General features: G+C 41.6%; 3 protein-coding genes across 3 annotated transcripts in view; 2 read left to right on the plus strand and 1 right to left on the minus strand.

Moving 5' to 3' along the window:
* LOC105286472 (nuclear migration protein nudC) overlaps positions 1–1301 on the minus strand; it is a 67652-nt gene extending 66351 nt beyond the window's left edge. The window contains exons 1-4 of the mRNA XM_011351445.3: positions 1065–1301; positions 889–966; positions 550–768; positions 104–292 (exon numbers count right to left, since the gene is read on the minus strand). Of these exons, the coding sequence (XP_011349747.2) occupies positions 104–292; positions 550–768; positions 889–966; positions 1065–1139 (561 nt within the window). The 5' untranslated portion in view covers positions 1140–1301. The remainder of the gene's footprint in view (positions 1–103; positions 293–549; positions 769–888; positions 967–1064) is intronic.
* A 1376-nt stretch (positions 1302–2677) lies between these two features.
* Positions 2678–7560, plus strand: LOC113562019 (sperm-tail PG-rich repeat-containing protein 2-like). Its single transcript, XM_026969907.1, has 11 exons — positions 2678–2789; positions 2885–3012; positions 3107–3262; positions 3399–3563; positions 3632–3853; positions 4017–4136; positions 4213–4363; positions 4475–4725; positions 6466–6634; positions 6691–6809; positions 7366–7560. The coding sequence occupies exons 1-11, from the start codon at positions 2678–2680 to the stop codon at positions 7558–7560; spliced, it is 1788 nt and encodes a 595-aa protein (XP_026825708.1).
* LOC113562020 (myrosinase 1) lies at positions 5992–10543 on the plus strand. Its single transcript, XM_026969908.1, is given in 4 exon segments — positions 5992–9599; positions 9792–9860; positions 10113–10319; positions 10321–10543. Coding segments are annotated over 4 exon segments (549 nt in total). The 5' UTR covers positions 5992–9452; the 3' UTR covers positions 10447–10543.
* The last annotated feature ends 9682 nt before the right edge of the window (positions 10544–20225 follow it).

A 20225-nucleotide genomic window follows, 5' to 3' on the forward strand; every position in this document is an offset into this window, starting at 1 on the left:
GCATTTAAAAATATTTTTTACTTAGATGCGTTAAAAAAAAATATTTTACATCATCGTACGTAAAATGTGACACTGGACGAAGGAAGACTGGAGGAAGACTTACCTCCACCTCTCCAAGTGTCTGTGTCCATCTATAATTCGGCATATCTGCACCATTACCGCTGTTAGGCTTCAGCTTATTCTTTTCTTTTTCATCATCATCTTCTTCTTCTTCCTCATTTGCATCATTTCCCTTAGACACGCTATTGTTATCACCACTTGGTCCCGCAACAGCAACGTCCTTTGCTAGGTTCTTTGCAATAAAAATTATTTACTTCAACATTGTTATAATTCATTAAACTGAGTAAAATTATATTTTAATTAAGACATTCACTACCACTACTCTCAGATGAAAAAAAAATCTCCGTCACAGATCAGGCTTTTAATTTTTTAATTGTTTCAAAATTTTTGATAACAAACTTTATTTTTCTCTGTAAAATTTATAATAAATAATTCATTATAGGTTAAAAAAATATTAATACTAAAACGATACTTGACGGTATACGATACCTTGTTGTCTATTTCTTCCTGCAGCTTGGCAGCTTGCTCATCAGTTAACTCAACTATTTTAGAACTATTGTCTATTTTCTCTTCCTCGACTTGTTCGTCTTTCTTCTTTTTCTCAAGCCTCTCCTTGCGCCGTCTCTCTTGTTCAGCTCTTTCTGCTTTATCGGAGGCAGCTTTGGCTAAAGCGCTAGCTTCATGCTTCTTGAATTTGCTCATAACAAGCTGCAAATGAAGGAACCATACAAGTTATACCTGACTTAGAACTTTCTAAATTCATATTTAGAATATTTATTGATGATATTTAGACTTATAACAATCGTCATACACATGGAGGAAAATTACCTTTTCGGCTGCCCCTTCGCCACCGCCGGTATAAAAATCCGTTTTCCTTGCCAGGAAACTGAAGATCGTGTCTAATAACTGAGAGAGAAAAAGCAAAACGTTTGTATACTTTCCTGCACAACCGGCAAAATGCAATTGTGTCACTTAACCTCAACCGGCAAGGAAACGAGACTTACATCTTGAACACCACCTTCGTGTTGCTGCGCCAACGCCAGCAACATTCCATCGAATTGATCCTCCTCTTTCGTCATTGTTTCTAAATATGCACGCGTATGTTACACGACTCGACTTTGCAAGAAAAGGCCGCAACAATTTGTTTCTTCCTTCACTATTGCGTACAATTACAAAACTTCGTTGCTACGGTTGTTCCAACGTGAACACGTACAACTAGAGACTCTAAACGTCGACACGGGTACCACGACGAGGAACTGAAGGTAATTGTGAAGGAGAGCTCCTTCCTCTCCGATTTCCTTCAAACTTGGTAGAAATGTATATTTTGGTCCTAAAACACGATTGCGAGAAGGAAAATCGTCGCTCTGAAGTAGAAAAAAAGTTATTACGTGCTGAAAAGTGACAGTTTCGAGGTTAGGAAATCTGTCACACCGGCAATCTACGGGCGTAGCGCACACTGACCAAGCATGCGCGGTGTTTTTTCACACGCTTTTTATGCTTATTTTGTTCATAGTATACTTTATAGCAGCGAAATGTAAGATTACTTGTGTTAATTTCCAAATTGCTATTACACTTCGGACACTGTATTTCTTTGTTTATTAAATGATGCTCATTGGCAAATAAGAAGATAATTTGGTAATTAAGTATACTACAGACGACCTTCCCGATTTTAAATAAAAAACGCGGTTGGGTTGGGTTAGGTCTTTCGCAGTTTTTACTTTCGATTAAAGTAGAGAATAATTTCTATTTAACTGTTTGATTTTGGTTAAAGCAGAGAATACCGTGTATTTAACTATAATTACAAAATTATCTTTTTATTTGCCAATGAGCATCATTTAATAAACAAAGAAATATAGTGTCCGAAGTGTAATAGCAATTTGGAAATTAATGCGGGAAAATCACCGATTCCGCCGGTAATACAGACGACTCCAGGATCGCCTTAACACAAGTAATCTTACATTTCGCTGCTATAAAGTATACTATGAACAAAATAAGCATAAAAAGCGTGTGAAAAAACACCGCGCATGCTTGGTCAGTGTGCGCTACGCCCGTAGATTGCCGGTGTGACAGATTTCCTAACCTCGAAACTGTCACTTTTCAGCACGTAATAACTTTTTTTCTACTTCAGAGCGACGATTTTCCTTCTCGCAATCGTGTTTTAGGACCAAAATATACATTTCTACCAAGTTTGAAGGAAATCGGAGAGGAAGGAGCTCTCCTTCACAATTACCGAACTGAAATATCGACGGTCTATACACAAACTATCGTGAGCCTGGGGATAATAGAAGAGATTGACATTACCGATAGGTCGCATATTAATAAAAATATGAATGAGAATAACATGCTGCTAAAACATATTAGAAAACTAGAAAAAGATTAATACAAAATATAATTTACGTAAATTGCTAAAATATTTAATGCAATGTGAAAAATGCGCGAGAAGATATTTAATTGAAAAGGCTATAAAAGAAATTTGATTCTAAATTGTTTTTTGCGATTGCGAAACATATTCGAGCGCATACTTATGTTCATTATATTCACTCGGGTTATAAGCGGCATGTATAATTGAAATAAATTAATTTTCTTCTTCGATCGTGTGTGCAAAGGTTAATAAGTTATGGCGTTCGATAGAAGAAAAAGGTTTGAAAAACTGACCACGTCAACTCCCGCCCGTGTGGGGCCGGGTACTTACGACATATCGGACCTATCAAAGCCGCTTCGAGATCCGGGTAACTCATAAAATGCACCTACAATATCCGTGTATTTTCCGTGAAACTTGCATTCACTCACGTCGTGTATGCTCTTACGCGACTGTGTTCCGCAGAAAACGCTTATCCATTTTTGAACGGTGCCAGCAGGCAGACACTCAGCATACCAAAAGACTCGCATAAGTTTCCAGGCCCGGGCTCTTACAATATAGAGGCACTGCGGAAACGTATACCAGAACGTGCAGTTTCCCTATTCGTGCCTTATTTATTCGCAATCGCTACATATCCCTGCATCGTGTATCAGGACTTTTAGTTCGATCAGATTTAATCATTTACAGGGCGGCATTAGCATCGATTATACCGACGTTAGATTCAAAGAAAGCATAGACAAAGGATCAGATCCAGCAAAGTATACCTTGCCGGATGATTTGTTCAAGGAAACGCCGCGGAGAATAAGATCCCATCCGGGCACTTGGCGAGGTCCTGCGGGCAAAGTACTTTAATGACTTACTTGCCTTCCCTGTTATTTTACCATTTTACTCTGTTATAAGTGATATGTGTCCTTAATGTATTATTGTTCCATTTAAACATGTATACGTGCACGTAATGAGATTTGCGATGCATTTATAGTTATGGTTGATTCGTCCACCGCGGCCAATCATGCAAACGGGCCTCTCTGTGTTTCCCAGCTCGACACGAGACTTCGGCGGATACGGATACGATGAACGTGGCGTACTTGCGAAAAATCCGGTCATCGAGCAGGAGCCGAGCGATTTTTACGACGTTCCCCGAGGGGTATACAAATGCCGTGTCCGTCTCCTTCCTTCCTTAAAAAGTCTCGCGAACGATTATTTATACCGCAGGAGACAAACTTTGCTACTCTGAAGTACAAAGGAAACTTTTGGAGCAGAATGAAGGGTAGAGATGACGAACGGACTTCCGCGACTCCGGGTCCCGGGTGTTACGAGCACGAGACAAAGAAAAGTCCCGCCCAAATCCACGACGAGAGAATCAGAGAAGCGAAAAGGGCTGCCGCTAAGCAGCCGCGTTTCTTGGAGGCTTTGTGCCGGCAAAAATTGCGCCAAGTAATTTTAAGAACACGCTTTGCAACTTTCGTGCAGCCACCCCTTTTTCTCCTTCGCGAAAACCTCGGGGAAACTATACCTTTGTATTGACGGATTATTTTAATTATACAATTTATCGTGGCGGAAAAGTTACGGAGGAAATATTTTTGTTTTTCCTACAAAGAATTTTCCGGCTCCCAATTATTACGATCCACGGAAAAGCGTGTTCGATAAGCACAAACGGATCTCGTGCAAGTGTGATTCTTATGCGGCAGAGCCGCCTCCCTTTAATCAGACTGCCAAGGTATGTTACTTCGCAGTGTAATTTTCATCAGTCATTGCGAAATCATTATTGACTGTGACTTGCTCTTTCATTCAAGAGATTCGAAGTAAAAGTTTGGTCAGATACACCTGGACCTGACGCATACGATGTCGCGATTCGACAAATTTGTTACGGTTCCATTCTTAATGCACCTTTCGGTGCTTGCAGTGCCCGTTTTAAAAAACCCGTCCGCATGGCGGATACACCAGGTATACATTACTGTCAGAAATCTCTGGATAATGTTCGTTACGAGAACCTCCTATGAATTTTAATATATGCATTAAATGTTCAAAGTCGAATTACATGAATTTATATTATAGACCCTGGGGATTATCACACAGATATCGGAAATTTGGCCTTTGAATCCGCCAAGCGTTTTAAAGGCAAACATAAGAAGATGACTGATTACTTAAAGTTTTACGTAACGTCAACATCAATGAGTGACATCACAAGTTTCAGTGAGGAATATGCATTAACTGATGAACGTAAGATAACGGATGAGGGAAAATGTGCGGTATATCATGCAGTGTTTAAATCAAGAGTAGAGAGATTTGCCAAAATCCGCAAAGACGTAAGTAACGTAAAAATTTTATACATAGTTGTATATTATGCTTTTTCTTTACAATTCAACTGCTTAAATTAATAAAATTAATTAATAAAAATTATTTGCTAATATGTTTACATTAATTACAAGTTTGCCAAGTTTGCCAAAACTTGTTCTTATCTCAAGTACGATTATATAATTTGTAATTAAACAATTTTTGAATGATTCTGTAAATATTTTATGTAATTTTAATCGATATACTGCAGAAACGAAAGTACGTATATGTACAGTTAGCTCCATTCGCTAAAAGATGTCAGCACTATCACAAAAGCAGGTCTAAATTATTATGATTAACTTTTCCCAGGATAAACAAATAAACACATACGGACACAAGCATAATTTTAGGATAGATAGCACTCATTTAATTAAAAAATTCATTTAATGAAAAACTGCACATAATATTCGACTATTAAAACTCTGGTTTCTAATGAAAATTAAACTAATTTTTTTAAAACACTATCTATTTTAAACGAAACAAATATTTTTTAACATTTCTCTTTTTATTTATATAATATAATTAAAACTAGAAGAAGAGAAAGAGAAAGAGAGACAAAAATAATCAAGTAAAATTATATGCAGAAGGAGCCAACAAATACTACTTTTATGTACTCATAACGATATAAAAGGTGATAATGAAAATCGCCTCCGCATTTAACAAGACAGTGCAAAATTCGGGCCAGTAGTCACAATAAGTTTGTGGTCAGACCGGATGTCCGAAGATTCTTTCGGTCGCTTGCTCGGGAATCCGTGGGCTCGGTGGGACCCAAGTAATCCTGGAAGCGCAAGGTAATCAGGAGAGCCGGAGACGAAATTAATGGCAGCGGATCGAACCGATGCATCCGTACCCGGGGCGATTCGGGGCCGGGATCCAATCTGGCCGTTAATCGAGAGCGTCGGGACGAGATTCGATGCCGCAGCCAGTAGATAGGCCAGGATAGAATCGCCAGTGCCGAACGACTTGCTGCTGATTCCGCTGTGCCCGACGAGTTCGTATAGTTTCGATTAGCCGGCGTGTCTCGCTTAAACAATCGAAACAATGCGAAGCCGTAAGCAAAGTCTGTGATGCATCTACGTGCACAGCATCAGTAAATGAATTAAACGCGCTTATTGACCAGCCACATCAGTTCCTCGGCGAATGGTCGAATCACCCATCGATAACTAGGAGGAACAGCAGTTGGTGTCCTCCCTTTCATCGAGCCTTTTTCATCGACAATAACGGTATCAACCCCGCAACTCAAGAAGGCTGTATCTGCATGATATGGAGAAGAGTGGTGACTGTGCGTCGGAAATGACATTTTGCTGTGCTCTGCAGGTCATTTCCACGTAGAAGCGCGTGGCCGAGAATGTTGCCCAGAGAAATCACTTCCGGCTCGCTGAGCCGGAAATTCGAGCCAATCCCTGCCTGGTGTCTCTGTCCCTATAGTGCGAACTACGGATAACCGGAAACGTCGACGCTCGGATTTGCGTCGAGCCGGCGTCTATCCTAAATGATTAAATTACGAAGGAGGGGGTGAAATTTTCCTGATTATCGTGCAATCTCTTGATCTCAACGCATAGAATTAGTGTATCTCGACCTATAAAAAGTGAAATATTTTTTATGCGCGCGTTTTCACGCGTCTCGCGATGAACATAGTACAATAAGATCGAGTACTATGCCAATATTCATTTGCTACGGATTAAGGATTATTTATCGTTCAATTTTGATAGGATGATGGACCGTATCCGGGTGCTTACGAAGCTTTATCAGCTTTCAAGGCTAATCGTGATAGATGCGATTTCCTTTGCCGACGATTAGCTCCACCCTTCGGTTCACGCGCCAGTCGCTTTCCGACGATACCGAAAAGCCTTGATTTCCATGTACCAGGTACAAAGCGAGGTAGATGACAAAGAAATCGTCGGGGAAGCTTTTTCATTATTGCCATGCGTGCACAGGTCCGTCACACTACGATCTCAGAGGAGATATATCAAAGAACGTGAAGTACGGCGTGATATGCTACGCTCCTCGTGAACGAAACAAGGAAATCAAAGGACCAGGACCATCGCACTATCGCGTAAATTTTTTTCAATTTATATGTAATCGGTAATACATTTCGCTGGACATTTAGTGAACGTACGTTTTATAATAAACAGTTTTATGACAAATACTATATAGATTGTAAGTAATTAGCATTTCTGATTGATCTCGGTACGCGAACATATTGGAAAATAATTAACGGTTGAGTGATTGCTTTCGAGCGGCTCCGCTTTTTTCATTTTCCGACTGGTGGAAGCATTCGATAGTATTTACTTACTTGTAACATGGCAGGATATTGCGTGCTCGTAGGACGCGAGAGTAATACCGGATGCTTCAGATGGTGATGTATGAGGTACAGTTATGCACTATGAGATGACTAGCATCCTGCATTATTCCGTCTACCGTATTTTCGCCATATCCGTGTGTAAAGTGGTTTCATAAATCGCAGGCTCTAGAGAAAAATGCGACTTGTTTATCATGAACATTATAATGCACTGTTTGTGTGAATAATATCGTTCATGATTTCAAGCGCTCAAATGCCATATAGACTCAATTTAATACACGTTTAATTCAGTTAATCGTTTATTATGCAGATACATCCGTATATCGCATCATCGGTCCTGAAGAAGTCGTTTAACATCACTCTCGATAAATCGGAAATCGTAAAACCTAGCTGTAAAATTCAGAAGTCGTCGTGCCATCGACGATCGAAGAAAACTTCTCGTTACTTCGTTGTGCCTCGAAGAACGTATCAGCATTGTGTTTCCAAATCGTTATTGATCAACTGACAAATTAATAAAATAAAATAGACTAAATCTTCTCTCCCTTTTATCGAGTAATTTCAAACATAATTATCGAACATGTATGTTTTTAACTTTTTATAACATTTTCTTCATGCAGTTTTTTATTTCCAAACTTAATCGAATCACAAAATTTCTTGAATAAATCATTTAATCTACTGCAAGCAAGTCTTAGGTTTCTATAAATCATTTATGCTTACTTATGCGAGACACGGATGTAAAAAATCTATAAATATTCAAACAAGAAGAAGAACTTGCAGTGCAATAAATTTTTCTTCATACTTTCGAGAGGGAGATCGCGACTAAGATCAATACCGCGAAAGTTGGAGATGGCAAAAGACGTTCACTGAACTGTAACATTCGAGCGTAATGATGCGTGAAGAAAGGCAAATGTTTCCCAAATATCAAATCATGCGACTGGAAAGGCAACTTGCTCACACTTATTGGCCACTATGTAGCAAGTAAAATAAAATTTAACGTCTTTCGCTCAGTATTGAATATACTGAGCGAACGACTGTTGGCTTGAAACGAGATAACATTTATCAAACGTGTCATGTAACTTTAATATACTTATATATTTATGTTTATACATATAGATGCATATTTATGAAATCAGCAAAATAATCTCTAGAACAGTTTGTATAGGATTATATGACTCATGCGAATTCGAGACCGACACTGGACGAGAGTAACGCGTATATAACGAATGATTTTTATCATAAACACAAAGAGGATCTATACATCAGACAGGAAGTATAAGTATCAAGATCCTCTTTGCATCTGCGTGTTATGAATATCTCTTAATACTCACCAGCTGTACTGATGATTCTCTTTCCTCCCTTTTTAGTGAACAAAGACTGTACCTCAACTCGTCTACGTAACAAATAAAGAAAGATTATTTATAAATTTGTACAAAATTTAAATAATTTACGTACTTATATTGTGTGCACAGCAAATATTATATGCGACAACAGTTGTCAAATAATATTGCCAAGATAATTATTAGAATCTAATAAACGAGGATGAAAATTATGCAAGTTAAACGTTGAATCGTTACCAATGGACCAGATATGCATTGCATCATTGATTATGCCAATGCATATATAGCGGTTTTAAACGAATCAGAGATCACAGATGATTTGTGTGAACATCATATTATGTTCGTTCATGCGAGGATATATTGCCTCTATAATCATGAATTTCATGCCAGCCAAAATTTAAAGATAAGATAAATAACTACGTCTTCACTGTTTGTGAGTAAATTATAATATGATCAAACCTTTTTCTAGAAAATTACATATGCGTTTAAATAATAATCTTACTCAAAGTTTAATCATATGTTAAATAATGGTGTTTCAAAAATTGATAACATCTATGTAATTATTTATATTTGAATATGTATAGTATATTTTAAAGGCTATTCGAATAATGTTTTATTCGAATAATGCTCAACTCTGATTTATACATATTCAAACGTATTAAAAGAATTTTAGATATCATATAAACAGTTTTCTGATCTTTTCTTATTAAATATAATACAATAAAATACTCTTAGAAAGATGAGATAGATACGCTTTCCTTACAGATGAAAGAGGATCGCATTGCACGAGGAATCGGGGTGTACCCTGAATAACGTTACAAGATATACAAGTCTTGACTCACATTACAGGGGGACGTTACGCTTGCAAAAAGCATTGGTGTGAGTATGTCGTTGCTGCGAAGATATTATAATACATAACGATGTTTCCGTGTCGTCTAAGAAGTTTGCTCATTTGCAGGCTAAAATGTTTAAGATATCCCTGTCAAGAATTTTGTAGCGTACCTTCGCAAACTTCGTTAACCAAGATACTATATGATATTATAATGGTGTTAATAAAATTATGGCAAATGATATGATGTTCATGGTTAGCTTAGCTGACTGGGATTTACTGTCTAATTTACAATTTTTGGAAGAACGTACGAATTCTATATTAGTAGAATGGTTCCAGGATTATGCTAAAATAGTATTTGAAGCCTTTGTAGATAGGGTATAAAATTATAGCATAAGTGAAAAAAGAAAATTTGTCAAAAATATGTCTAATAATTACAAACATATAATTTTGTTTGCATGTTTGTAATTTTTGAATATGGGATCTTCTTTTTGTTACATTTTTGTAATAATTTCCGATTTTTTAAAGAGAAATACGTACTTGTACTCTTATATTGAATTCTGCTTTTAGGAAATTTTGGGTTACCATAATCGAGACGAATTTGTGATAGTGTATCCTGACCGCAGTATGCTTATAGCGGCAATTAATTAATCTGACATTGCGGATTATCTCTGTGGTCATTGTGCACTATTGGCGTACGCAAAGGTATACGACATGTATAATGAAAATTTTCGTCGATCACAGAATGGTATGCACCAACGGCAAATAATTTGGCAAGACATTTTTATTCGGATTACTGGGAGAAGATTACAATTCGAATGAGTTTTCATTTCAACTTGAAAGCTCTCGTCGCAGTGTATTAAAATCGTGTCTTTTCGCAATCAGCGATAGGAAAAGTTGGAATTATTCAATCCTACGTGTGGATGGAACTGCAGAACGATGATTCACAAGTCGATATTTCCGGACAGAGAAGAGGCCTCGAAATGGCACAATGGCTGGCTCACTCATCCAATTTTCAGCAAAAGCGGCGACTATTCGAAGCTGATGAGAGATCGAGTAGAGACTTCAAAAGTCTCTTCCAAGGATTCTCCCGTTCGCGATGCCTTATTTCACAGACGAGGAGGTGCGCCTTGTCAAGGGCTCCGCCGATTTCTTCGGGATTAATTTTTACGGAGAAGTTGATATTCGCTTGGACAAAAGAAATGTCTTTCGAACGCGACGCTGATGGTGCACTCGTTCCACAAAGAGAATGTACATAATACATGTACGAAGATAAAACGCTGTAAATTATTACGAAAGATCATACATCATGCGTTATGTGTCATGTGTAAAGATATATATCTCTCGCAATTACATGATTTTGATTGCAGATTACAGCGTCGGCGCTCGGCAAATTACTGGAGCGGTTAAATAACGATTACATGCTACCCGAAGTTTGCATAACTGAAAACGGGTATGTCGATATCGGGCAAATTGTGACTAACGGAGAAATAGTGGATGTAAACGGAATAATTTACCTTCCGCAGAGCACGTGTCGCAAGTTATGAAAGCTATGCAAAAAAGCATCAATATGCGGAGTTATTCGATTTGGTCGTTAGCCAGCGATTTTTCACGGTATGGTAATTCATCCATAGAGTTAATTGAAATTACAATACATCACGCTCGCAAACAAATCGTTAATTGAAATCAGAGCGTAAAGTTATTGCGTGTGCAACTTGTATTCGTGTGTGTATGTATGCTTTCATAAATACCAATAAAATTATACGCATTTCTCTAATAACAAATCAAAGTATACATGTTTATATTTAAATAATTTCATTTTTATATGTTCCAACAGAAAACTCAACTTTTATTTAAATAAAATTTAATTACAAAGATAATAACACTTCAAAACATCAAAATAATATAATATAAAGACGATACGTCAAAACTTTAAAACAAAAAAGTACATGCACAAATTTAAAGAATAAACTCTGTTATCTCGCGTTTGCACTGCGGCATAAAACATTGCGTAAACTTTGAAACTCGCAAACATCTGCGTTTTCTCCACGACATGTCAGCGTGTCCGTAAAACACAGATCGATAAGTCTTTCCTTGGCGCAACCGGCACTTTGTGCGCGATTAAAACGGCACTCACGCGAATTCAACTCGGGCGACGCCTGGGGCGCGACGCTGATACCACCCCGATGACAAGGGGTGTATCATCCGTGTAGTCAACGACCCGCTAATTTCCTCGCCGAATCGTCACGCGCGGCTTGCCGGCTTGCGTCCGGGAAGCAATTCCGCAGATTCTTGCCTGCGAGGAATGTCGCCTTTGATCGTCTCTCCCGAACGTCACTCTAACAAGAAGCGACGGATGCGGCGGATAACTCTGCAACAACGTATCCGCGAGTCAGCCCTTCCGTCGCCGTTACCGAGAAAAGCCCTTTGAAACGTCGCTTCACCCGATGCGAAGGAAACGACATTCATATCGCAAGTTCGAGCCGGAAGTGTGGTAATACCGATTGTCACCTGACGATGACGGAAATAGCGTTATCCGCGCTTCAACGTCCGTCCCGACGGCGGAAGTTAATGCGCATTAACGGTTGTCTGCGGGAAATAAGGACGCGCGCCAGAAAGGGCTGGGACGTAGATTACATATTTAAAAAGAATTTAGCTGAGAGGCTGTAAGCTGCATATCTGCATTGCGAAAATTCTGTATTACATGCACGACGATATTATTATACATGCTTTTATCGCTTAAGGTAAGTCTCATTTTTGTAATAATGAGAGTGACGTAACATGATCGCCACGTGATGATGTATTGAGTCTCAATGACGCACGGCATGACGAACGCGAGCTCGTCCTTATTTTACGTCGAGGCTGTGAGCGTGCAACTTGACATTTTCGGCGATGTTGAGCATCGTCCACTCGGTTAATCGGCACATCTCGAGCCTGGCGTTGATAATGTGGCCGTACGCGAGACTGGCAACGAGGGCGACATTACCGTCGCAACCCCACGTCGGACAGGACTGGGGGTATCAATCAGCGGTACATGAAAGGGGCGCGGTTCGGCCACGTCTGTCCTCGGATCTCGTATTGTCTGCCGAGGACAGATAGACAGCACCGGCACGCCGGCATCCCGACGTATCTCTGTCCGATGACGCTTCTGTTACTGGAAGTGTCACGCTACTTTGTTCTAGTTCGCCATGTAAGTGATTCGGTGTGTGCGATGGGTGCTATTATGCTACTCGAAGCTTTGTTAGTTCACGACTAGGTGAGGAGTAGAGATGGCGAAGGAAGCGCGCATTCGACACGTGCCATTGCATAGTGCTAAGTCTTATTGTTCCGGGTTCCCGTTTGAAAGTTTCGCGATAAAACAATGGGACACGCGACATTAACAAAAACCAAGAAAATAGACTGCCGTGGAAAATCATAAATGAAATAGTTTGTAGCAATATCAGTTATAGGTACTTGATATTTGAGATGCTTGAGGAGTATGCAATATTGTAGGAAACAGGGGATACATCGATTTTTCTCTTCAATACTTTAAATGTATATTTAATAGTCGAGTGATAATAAAATCAAAATGTAGCATGAGATAAAACGAACACATAAGTGCAACGTAAAATAAATTCACTCGCAATGTTCTTTCTCTCATCATAAGTCTTTCATAAAATCAACTCTATTATTCTCTCTCTATTATTCTCTCTATTATTCGTTCCTTTTTTGGATTCTTTCTCCGTAAGCGGAGAAGGTTTTGGTTTTGGTTTTCATAATATACATTGTGATTTTATTATTCCTTTTCTCTCTGGCAAACATGCCTTATAAATAATACAAAAGAGGTAATAATATACAGAAAATATGAATAGCATTAGCAGTTGTATTTTTAAATATTCGATTACTACAATATTTTTCATGAACAGGGAAAGTCAGAAAGCAAGATTTACTACAATGAAAAGGCTGTTGGATAAAATGACTAGAGTCATAATTTTTACAATTAAAAATTTCTATTATCCAAGTAATATCCAAGTAATATTTTTTCCTTGAACGTAAGACAAAAGGCTCACATCCGTTGTTAGTAAGTAAAGAAAGAAGGGCTAGCGAGGCATAGATCATTCTCTTTCGGTCCCCTCGAAAGTACCTCCCGACTGTACCCCATGGACAAAGGGTCTTGCCACACGACTGTCTCAGTTTTTCGCGACTCACGCAGTCGTTCGCGAAAAGCCATTGTTTGCGCGTATGATGACGGGGTCTGCAAAAGTCACTGTAGGGGAAGGCAGAAAGGAATATCCCGCCAGGAAGGATGTGACGTTGTCCCTTTGACTTTACTAGCACTTTGGTCGGGGGTGGCAGCCATCTAGCATCGTTCCATCCCTCTTCTCTATCATATTGTCATTTATACTCTCTTTGCGTCTATATGAACTATGTAAAAACCTCTCTTTAACAAACATGTTTATTTCTTTCTTAAATCGTTTGGATAATAATTATGTCAATTCAATTTTTAATTGTAGATGAAATTATACATTATCAGAATTATCAGATTAAAAACTCAACAGGCAAATAAATTTCACTAAAGAAGAAGTTGGCACGTCGAGTGCTTCGAACTTTGGAAAACTTTCACCAAAGCTGCGAGACTAAAGTGGTAGAGCCATTCTTCGTCGCATTTACGAAACTGAGTGAAAACAAACGCATAAATGAAGGGAAACAGCAGGAGCTTTTTTGCTTCGAGCAATCGCGTACGGTCATTTAGCCAACGGTGTCGCCGCCCTTGATTCATCCCCCTTCACTACGATACCGCGATCTTTTGATGTATTCGGTACATCGTAACTCCTGTTCCATTGAATTCGACGGAGCCATAAAATCGAGCGTTTCTTCGGCTCGAACTACCACCGATAGGATTTATGTCGTCGGTTTCACCGACGAAACGCCTCATTTCCGCTGATCTCTATGACAATATAGATGCCAGGATGATCTTCCCAGTGTCTACACTTAACGCGAACGTCGCGCACGAGGGAGATATTTTTATTTTACGGTGGTAAGATAAAGGCTGCGCGCACTGAAAACTACTACTGCTCAAAAGTTATGGATGTACAAAGTTTAAGAAACCCTCCGGCCATTATAAGTACATGGGCATAACTGAAGTTATATATCCTGAAATATTTTTTATCTCTTAACTTTTTCCTTGTCATATACTTTCAGCGCGTTTTTTTGCATCCCGCCAAACGTCCGAATCCAAGATTGCCTCTCGCCCGCGGCTAATCCTCGCGAGGTTCGCGGAGGACACATCCGGAAATGAATATTAAAGTTTCCCAGTCGCGTCATAACGGAAGGCCCCAAACGATCCATAAACCAGCTTTCAAGCGGACGAGAGGAACTCCGACGCACAGCTCGTTACCCCGGGCGCAAAAAGAATTCGCCGACGAGCCGCGCAGACTGGGCCGATATCCTCGCGCGGAAAGGCGGATGCTCCGAAAAGTCTGGCGAACAATGAAGTCGTCTGGCGAATGTTCGTGGACAGACTCTCAGCGTGACTGGTGGTACACGGGACGGGATCTCCGTAGCTTATTCTGGCAAGTACTTTTATCTCCGAGGCGGGCGCGAGAATGTACTCGCGAGGTATCCGGTGGCGGCGTATCCGGCGAGGACGAGAACGAAGCGGTTACTGACGAGAGAGAGAGAGAGAAAAGAAAGTGAAAGGAAGACAAAGAGAGAGAGAGAGAGAGAGAGAGAGAGAGAAAGAGAGAGCGAGCGACTCGTCGACGGGGGGCGGCGGCGAGGGCGGGTTTCAGTCCGGGTGCTCGGCGTTATCTGTACGCCACGTAGGAGCGTCGACATTTAAAATGCAGATTAGAGAACACAGAGCGGGGGTGCAAACGCAGACGTAAACGTAAGAGCGCTGGGTGGCAAGTGTTTTATTGGGGCCAGCTTCCGCTTCTGCCTCCCTGGCTCGGTGCGGGCAGCGCGCGATGCGGCGCGGCGCGATGCCACCGCGCAGATAAAGTCACAACCCCCTTCCCGAACTTAACCGCCCGCTAATTTATTGATCTCTGATTTATTTGATGCGGCTGGCCGTCAAGCTTTAATTGCCCGCGAAGCGTTTGACGGATTTTAATAGAGCACGAGACAAGAAAGAGAAAGAGAGAGAGAGAGAGAGAGGGAGAGCGACTTGTCGGTGACTTCCGCGCCGCGGGGTACGCCGTTAGTTTGCACGCGTGACGGGGATGCGTTTCGGCACAAAGGGTTGCGGTATCTTGGTTTTAAATGCGCATGTCAGAGAAATCTCTGTAACATTCCATCATTACTGACGGCGAAATGGAAATCTCATCGATCGGATGTGCTCAAAGATTATTCATCTAGCAGATTTTGTTCAATATAACAAGATGTTGTAATATATATATTGTAATATGTATTGTAATAGAGATTGTTTCTTTTACACGGAGTTGTCATTCCTTATAAATTTTTTCTGCCAACCATATATTACTAACAAATTTGATTTATTATGACTGTTATTTATCGAGAATATCTGATCTCACTTTAAATATTAAGCACACTCCGCATTAAAGAAAGAAATTAAATATTGTTTAATTTGTTCAAGCATACAAGTTTTTAACTGGTCTGTTATAATTATAAATGCTCTTTCTGCATAACATTAATTCACAAAGAGCTCATAAGTAATCTTTGATAAATGAGTAATGTTTGATGTAAAATTCGTAAAGAACCAATCGGCCACGATGATTCCAGTTGCACAGGCACTCCTGTTCCCTTCATCTACAAAAGCATTCGATCGATTAAAAGAGATAACTCTCGCGGCCGGCAGACTGGCCTTTCGTGAGCAATTACGAGCCGCTCTCGGGACCAGTAACGTAATTAAAATACATCAAATTAATCGACTGGCTGGGCAAGACTCCGCGAGCGTAACGCGATTTACATATCTATACAAGCTTGTTTGACTTTAAGTACCGCGGCAAGATCGATCCAACGTCCGAGCAGCACGCGACTCGCGAGCAATCGCGCCGGGAACTCGATGAAAGTTTACACAAGCAATTGGCACAGGAAGGGATCCTTTCGCGACTTATCGAAGCCGAAGATCAAAGCGCGCCCGGTAACTCAAGGCAAACCGTCACGATTCCGAGGTAAACCAAGAAGATCCTCCGGAGATCTCGCCGTTGCCAGGAGTCTAATCCGGCCGGAGGAAGGGCACGCTGAGGGGTGTGTAAACGCGAACTCGCGCACAGGTGGCAGCTAGTGGTGCCAAGATGCTTGCCGAACTTGCAGAGTTCCGATGTAACGCGCTCGAAGTGCGACCGCTTTGCGGTACGATTATCGACACTCGCTCCATGGGAATCTGGGAAACCCCTTGGTTCTGGAGACCGCTGAGTGCTATATACATGTATAAAATTTCGCCGAAAGGTAAGTGGCGAAATTTCGCGAAGATAAGTGGCCGCCAGAGTAGCCACAGACAGCTATCAGCAGAGCACAATGCAACCCTCTCTTTTTTTATCTTTGACGGGTGTTCTTCGTACTCGCGCGTCCGTCTCGCAAACGAAGCGTCTCTGCTCCTCTTTCGGGTCGGAAACCACGAGCGTTTGGCAGTTACATGAAATACGGGGGTGAATCTCGCTGGATGCGCATTGTCCGGTCGTGCCGTTGGAACCAGAGCCGGTAACAATGGGGAGTGACCTCGGCTCGATTGTCCTTTAATTTACGGGAATTGCAAGCCCGCCCGCGCTCATCCCCTCCCCCCAGCTGCTCGACGGTGGAGAGGCTACGCTACCTCCGCGAAAAGCACTCACGACCCCTATGCCGCAGACCTCCCGCTCTTCACGCGTCATCCCCGTTTGAGTGCGCGGGCGCGCGCCACGAGCTTAATTCGATCTCCATAATCGCTCGAGCTTTACATAATCGGGGAGTGCTAATACCGAATTGCCACGCTACAAACCGATTCCCGACATACTCCAGGCGCGCGATTAAGCGGCACGGATTACACCTGCGCGGCCCGATGCGACTGCGGGTGGCTGCACCTGGCAGGCGTACATGAAACACCATGGTTCGCACCATGAATATTTCATGGCGCAGTTACTTTCAGCTCGCCCGCGAGCTGCTAGCTTCGTATCTATCGCGAGGAGATGCTCGTTCGTAGTTTAACAATGATTACATTCAGCACGTTATAAATTAAATTACGTACGTTATATAAATTGTAAAGTAAATGACATATTAAATGACAATTTTCTCCATTGTGAGAACGTTCACACAAATGTGCATTCCTTTTATTAAATTCCTTTCGAAATCAAGTTTGTCTGCCGGAAACTCGCGAGCGTATCACGCGTGTCGGCAGATAGGTATTGTATTGCTTGAATCCTCGCCGAGGCAGTTACCGTGAAGGATCGCGCAGTGAAAGAAGCAGAAAAGGGGATGCTGTAATGCGCGTAAGTGCAGCTGGGAGATGCTCTTACGAGCGGAGCTCGAGCGTCGAACAATCGCTTTGCACCCTTGGCGCGAAACGGAAAATGTATCTCGGTTGACAGAGCTCAAACAAAGGGTCGGACACTCGCGCGCGAGGGTTGTCCCTGTCACGTTTCCTCCCCTTTCTCGCTGTTCTTCCATCCGGCGTCTCCTACCCCCGTGCCTGACCCATCCCCCTCTCCCGCGTGACATTAGCTCGGCAAATACCCGTTCTCGAACTGTCAAAGGATTAACGTTGCAAGCACGAGCGTCAGCGTGTGTCCGCTTCGACGCTTGTAACGAGCAAAGTTCATGACGCGATTCCGTGGAAGCGGTCGACCGGCAAAATCGCAGCCTGCAAATGGCCGAGTGTCTTCATTCGCTATCCGGTTTCTATCCAGCTGAAACTGACTATCGTAGACATCGCGCTGGGGCTGGATTAGATCTTGTAATTGAATTTAACAACGGAGAAATGCTCGTGGCATTCCGCGTTTAAGCCAACAGCCGCGGCTACTTCGGATATTGAAAAAGATCGGTATTTTTCTACATCAATGATACGTGAGCGCGTAATACTGCGTCCTTATCGGAAGAGCGAAATATTCGTAGCAGCGTTTTAAATTCTCTTTATCTTCTTTGATACATAATAAATTAATTAATTTTCTCGTGACGCTGCGAGAGTAATTAACTTTCAGCGACAACACTCGGTATATATCACACAAGTTTTGACTTAATTACTCTGATTCCCTCATGCTGCAGGATGCAGGTGCTCGCGCAACAAAATATTCATAAAATGCATTCGTACGCAAAAATGCGAAAACGACGAAACGAAACCGCGAGGAAGCAACGAGGCGATGTACCTGCAGAATGTTTGTTTGTCACGAAAAGGAACGAGAATTTTATTTGAATTCGTAATGAACAAGACGCCTCGTTACTTCGCAGCACATCAATCTCGATCGGCGACAGGTCGTTGCCTTTAATTGATATTAATTCTCGATAAGACCCGATTCCGAGCAATTTAATTAACATCGCCCCGAGGCACGCAAGACAAACGGCCATGCGACCACTCGACGCTTTGCGCATTTCATTTCACGAGGTGGTACATTTTTCGTCGGTAAGCCGCCGCCACGCTCGTGCCGAGACGAAGACAAATAACGGACGACGGTGCACCGCGTTTCCCGTCTACGGGTACCAGCGTCGCCAGGTTTTACTTCGGCAGAGCAAACACCGGTTCGATGCCGGGGAAAAGACGAGCGAAGAAGCTCGTTAAAACTTCCCAAAGCCAGATACTTCCACGGCGCGGCCACGCCGGATTCGTTTGGCAATCCGCTGAGTCGAGATCTTCGATTATAAAGTCGTCCGCAAGAGGCAGCCGCATTTTCTGCAATGAAGGGTTCTTCCCTTGGGTTTCTTCCGCACGCGTCTGCAATCGTAACTTCGCGTTCGAGTTCCGTTACAAGTGAAGTAACGTGATTACAGAAGCATTTTTACAGCGTCGTAAAACGGAGAAAATATCGTGAAAAACGTCGGCATGCACCGTCGATCGTAATATTGTGTGACAATTAAATCGATAGAACCAAAATTCACTTTTTTCCCATCCGGAATGCGGATAAAACGTCAATGATACTTCTGCTCTTTCCTCTTGCAGAATTTCGGCGAGTTCTCGCAGGAACCTGGCCGCGGGGGATGAAGGGGAATGTTGAATCCTGATCGTCCGATCGTTCGACGGCACCAGTTGACAATTCAACCGCGAGCATCGAACTGCGCGATCTTATCGATCTTGTCGATCTTTCGGCTTGCCCGCCCACGCTCGAAGCCATGTTCGGCCTGTTCTGTTCCTTTCTTCTGTCTCTCTTTCTCTTTCTTCTTTTTTTTTCTTTCTTATACGAATCATCCCCTTGCTCCTTTATCACCGCCTCGCGTTTCTTATCTGTCCATCTCTCTTTCTACGACCAAGACGAGACGACGTAGCGCCACAAAATGCACGATGTCGGAACGAATGGTCTCTCGAGACAGAAACATCAGCCAGCCTTGCAAAGATGTAGCCAACTGGGTGTCGAATTGAATGTGCAACCGAGTGAAGTGGATATATTTTAAGAAAAAATTCTCTGAATATTCGCAAAAAAAATTATTATTATTATTATCGTGTTGCTGCAGTTTAAAAAAGGAGCAAGGATGTGCACATGTGTACTATATACGACATGATTGGACGTTAAATTGCATGCAATTTCAGATTATGATCATTAATTGAATTTTAATATTGAATAACATTGAACCTTAACATGTACATTCACTTATCATTTTCCATAATATATGCGATTGACGTTTCACGCTGCATTCTCTAGAACGCACCACGTTAAAGTTGTAACTGTTATCTATCGCGGAAATAATTCACGATTCTTTATCCGACGCAAACAACTGACGGGGATATTTTAAAGTCCCATATATTAAGCCTTCGGAATATCGGATATCCGGCAATTTCGCATTTTAACCGTTTGGATTCGAGATTTATTGTTTGCCCGCTGAGCGGGGTGCGCCGGTCGCGGCGTGGTCATCAATCAACCTACTAGATTGCATTTAATA

This window comes from Ooceraea biroi, chromosome 5 (assembly GCF_003672135.1).
Source record: "Ooceraea biroi isolate clonal line C1 chromosome 5, Obir_v5.4, whole genome shotgun sequence".
In the NCBI taxonomy this organism is placed as follows: Eukaryota; Metazoa; Arthropoda; class Insecta; order Hymenoptera; family Formicidae; genus Ooceraea; species Ooceraea biroi.

Coding starts and splice junctions, on each gene's coding strand:
- LOC113562019 (XM_026969907.1), top strand. CDS start 2,678: ATGGCGTTCGATAGAAGAAAAAGGTTTGAAAAACTGACCACGTCAACT. Junction 3,854..4,016: donor GCCGGCAAAAATTGCGCCAA/GTAATTTTAAGA, acceptor TTTCCTACAAAG/AATTTTCCGGCTCCCAATTA. Junction 4,137..4,212: donor CCTTTAATCAGACTGCCAAG/GTATGTTACTTC, acceptor CTTTCATTCAAG/AGATTCGAAGTAAAAGTTTG.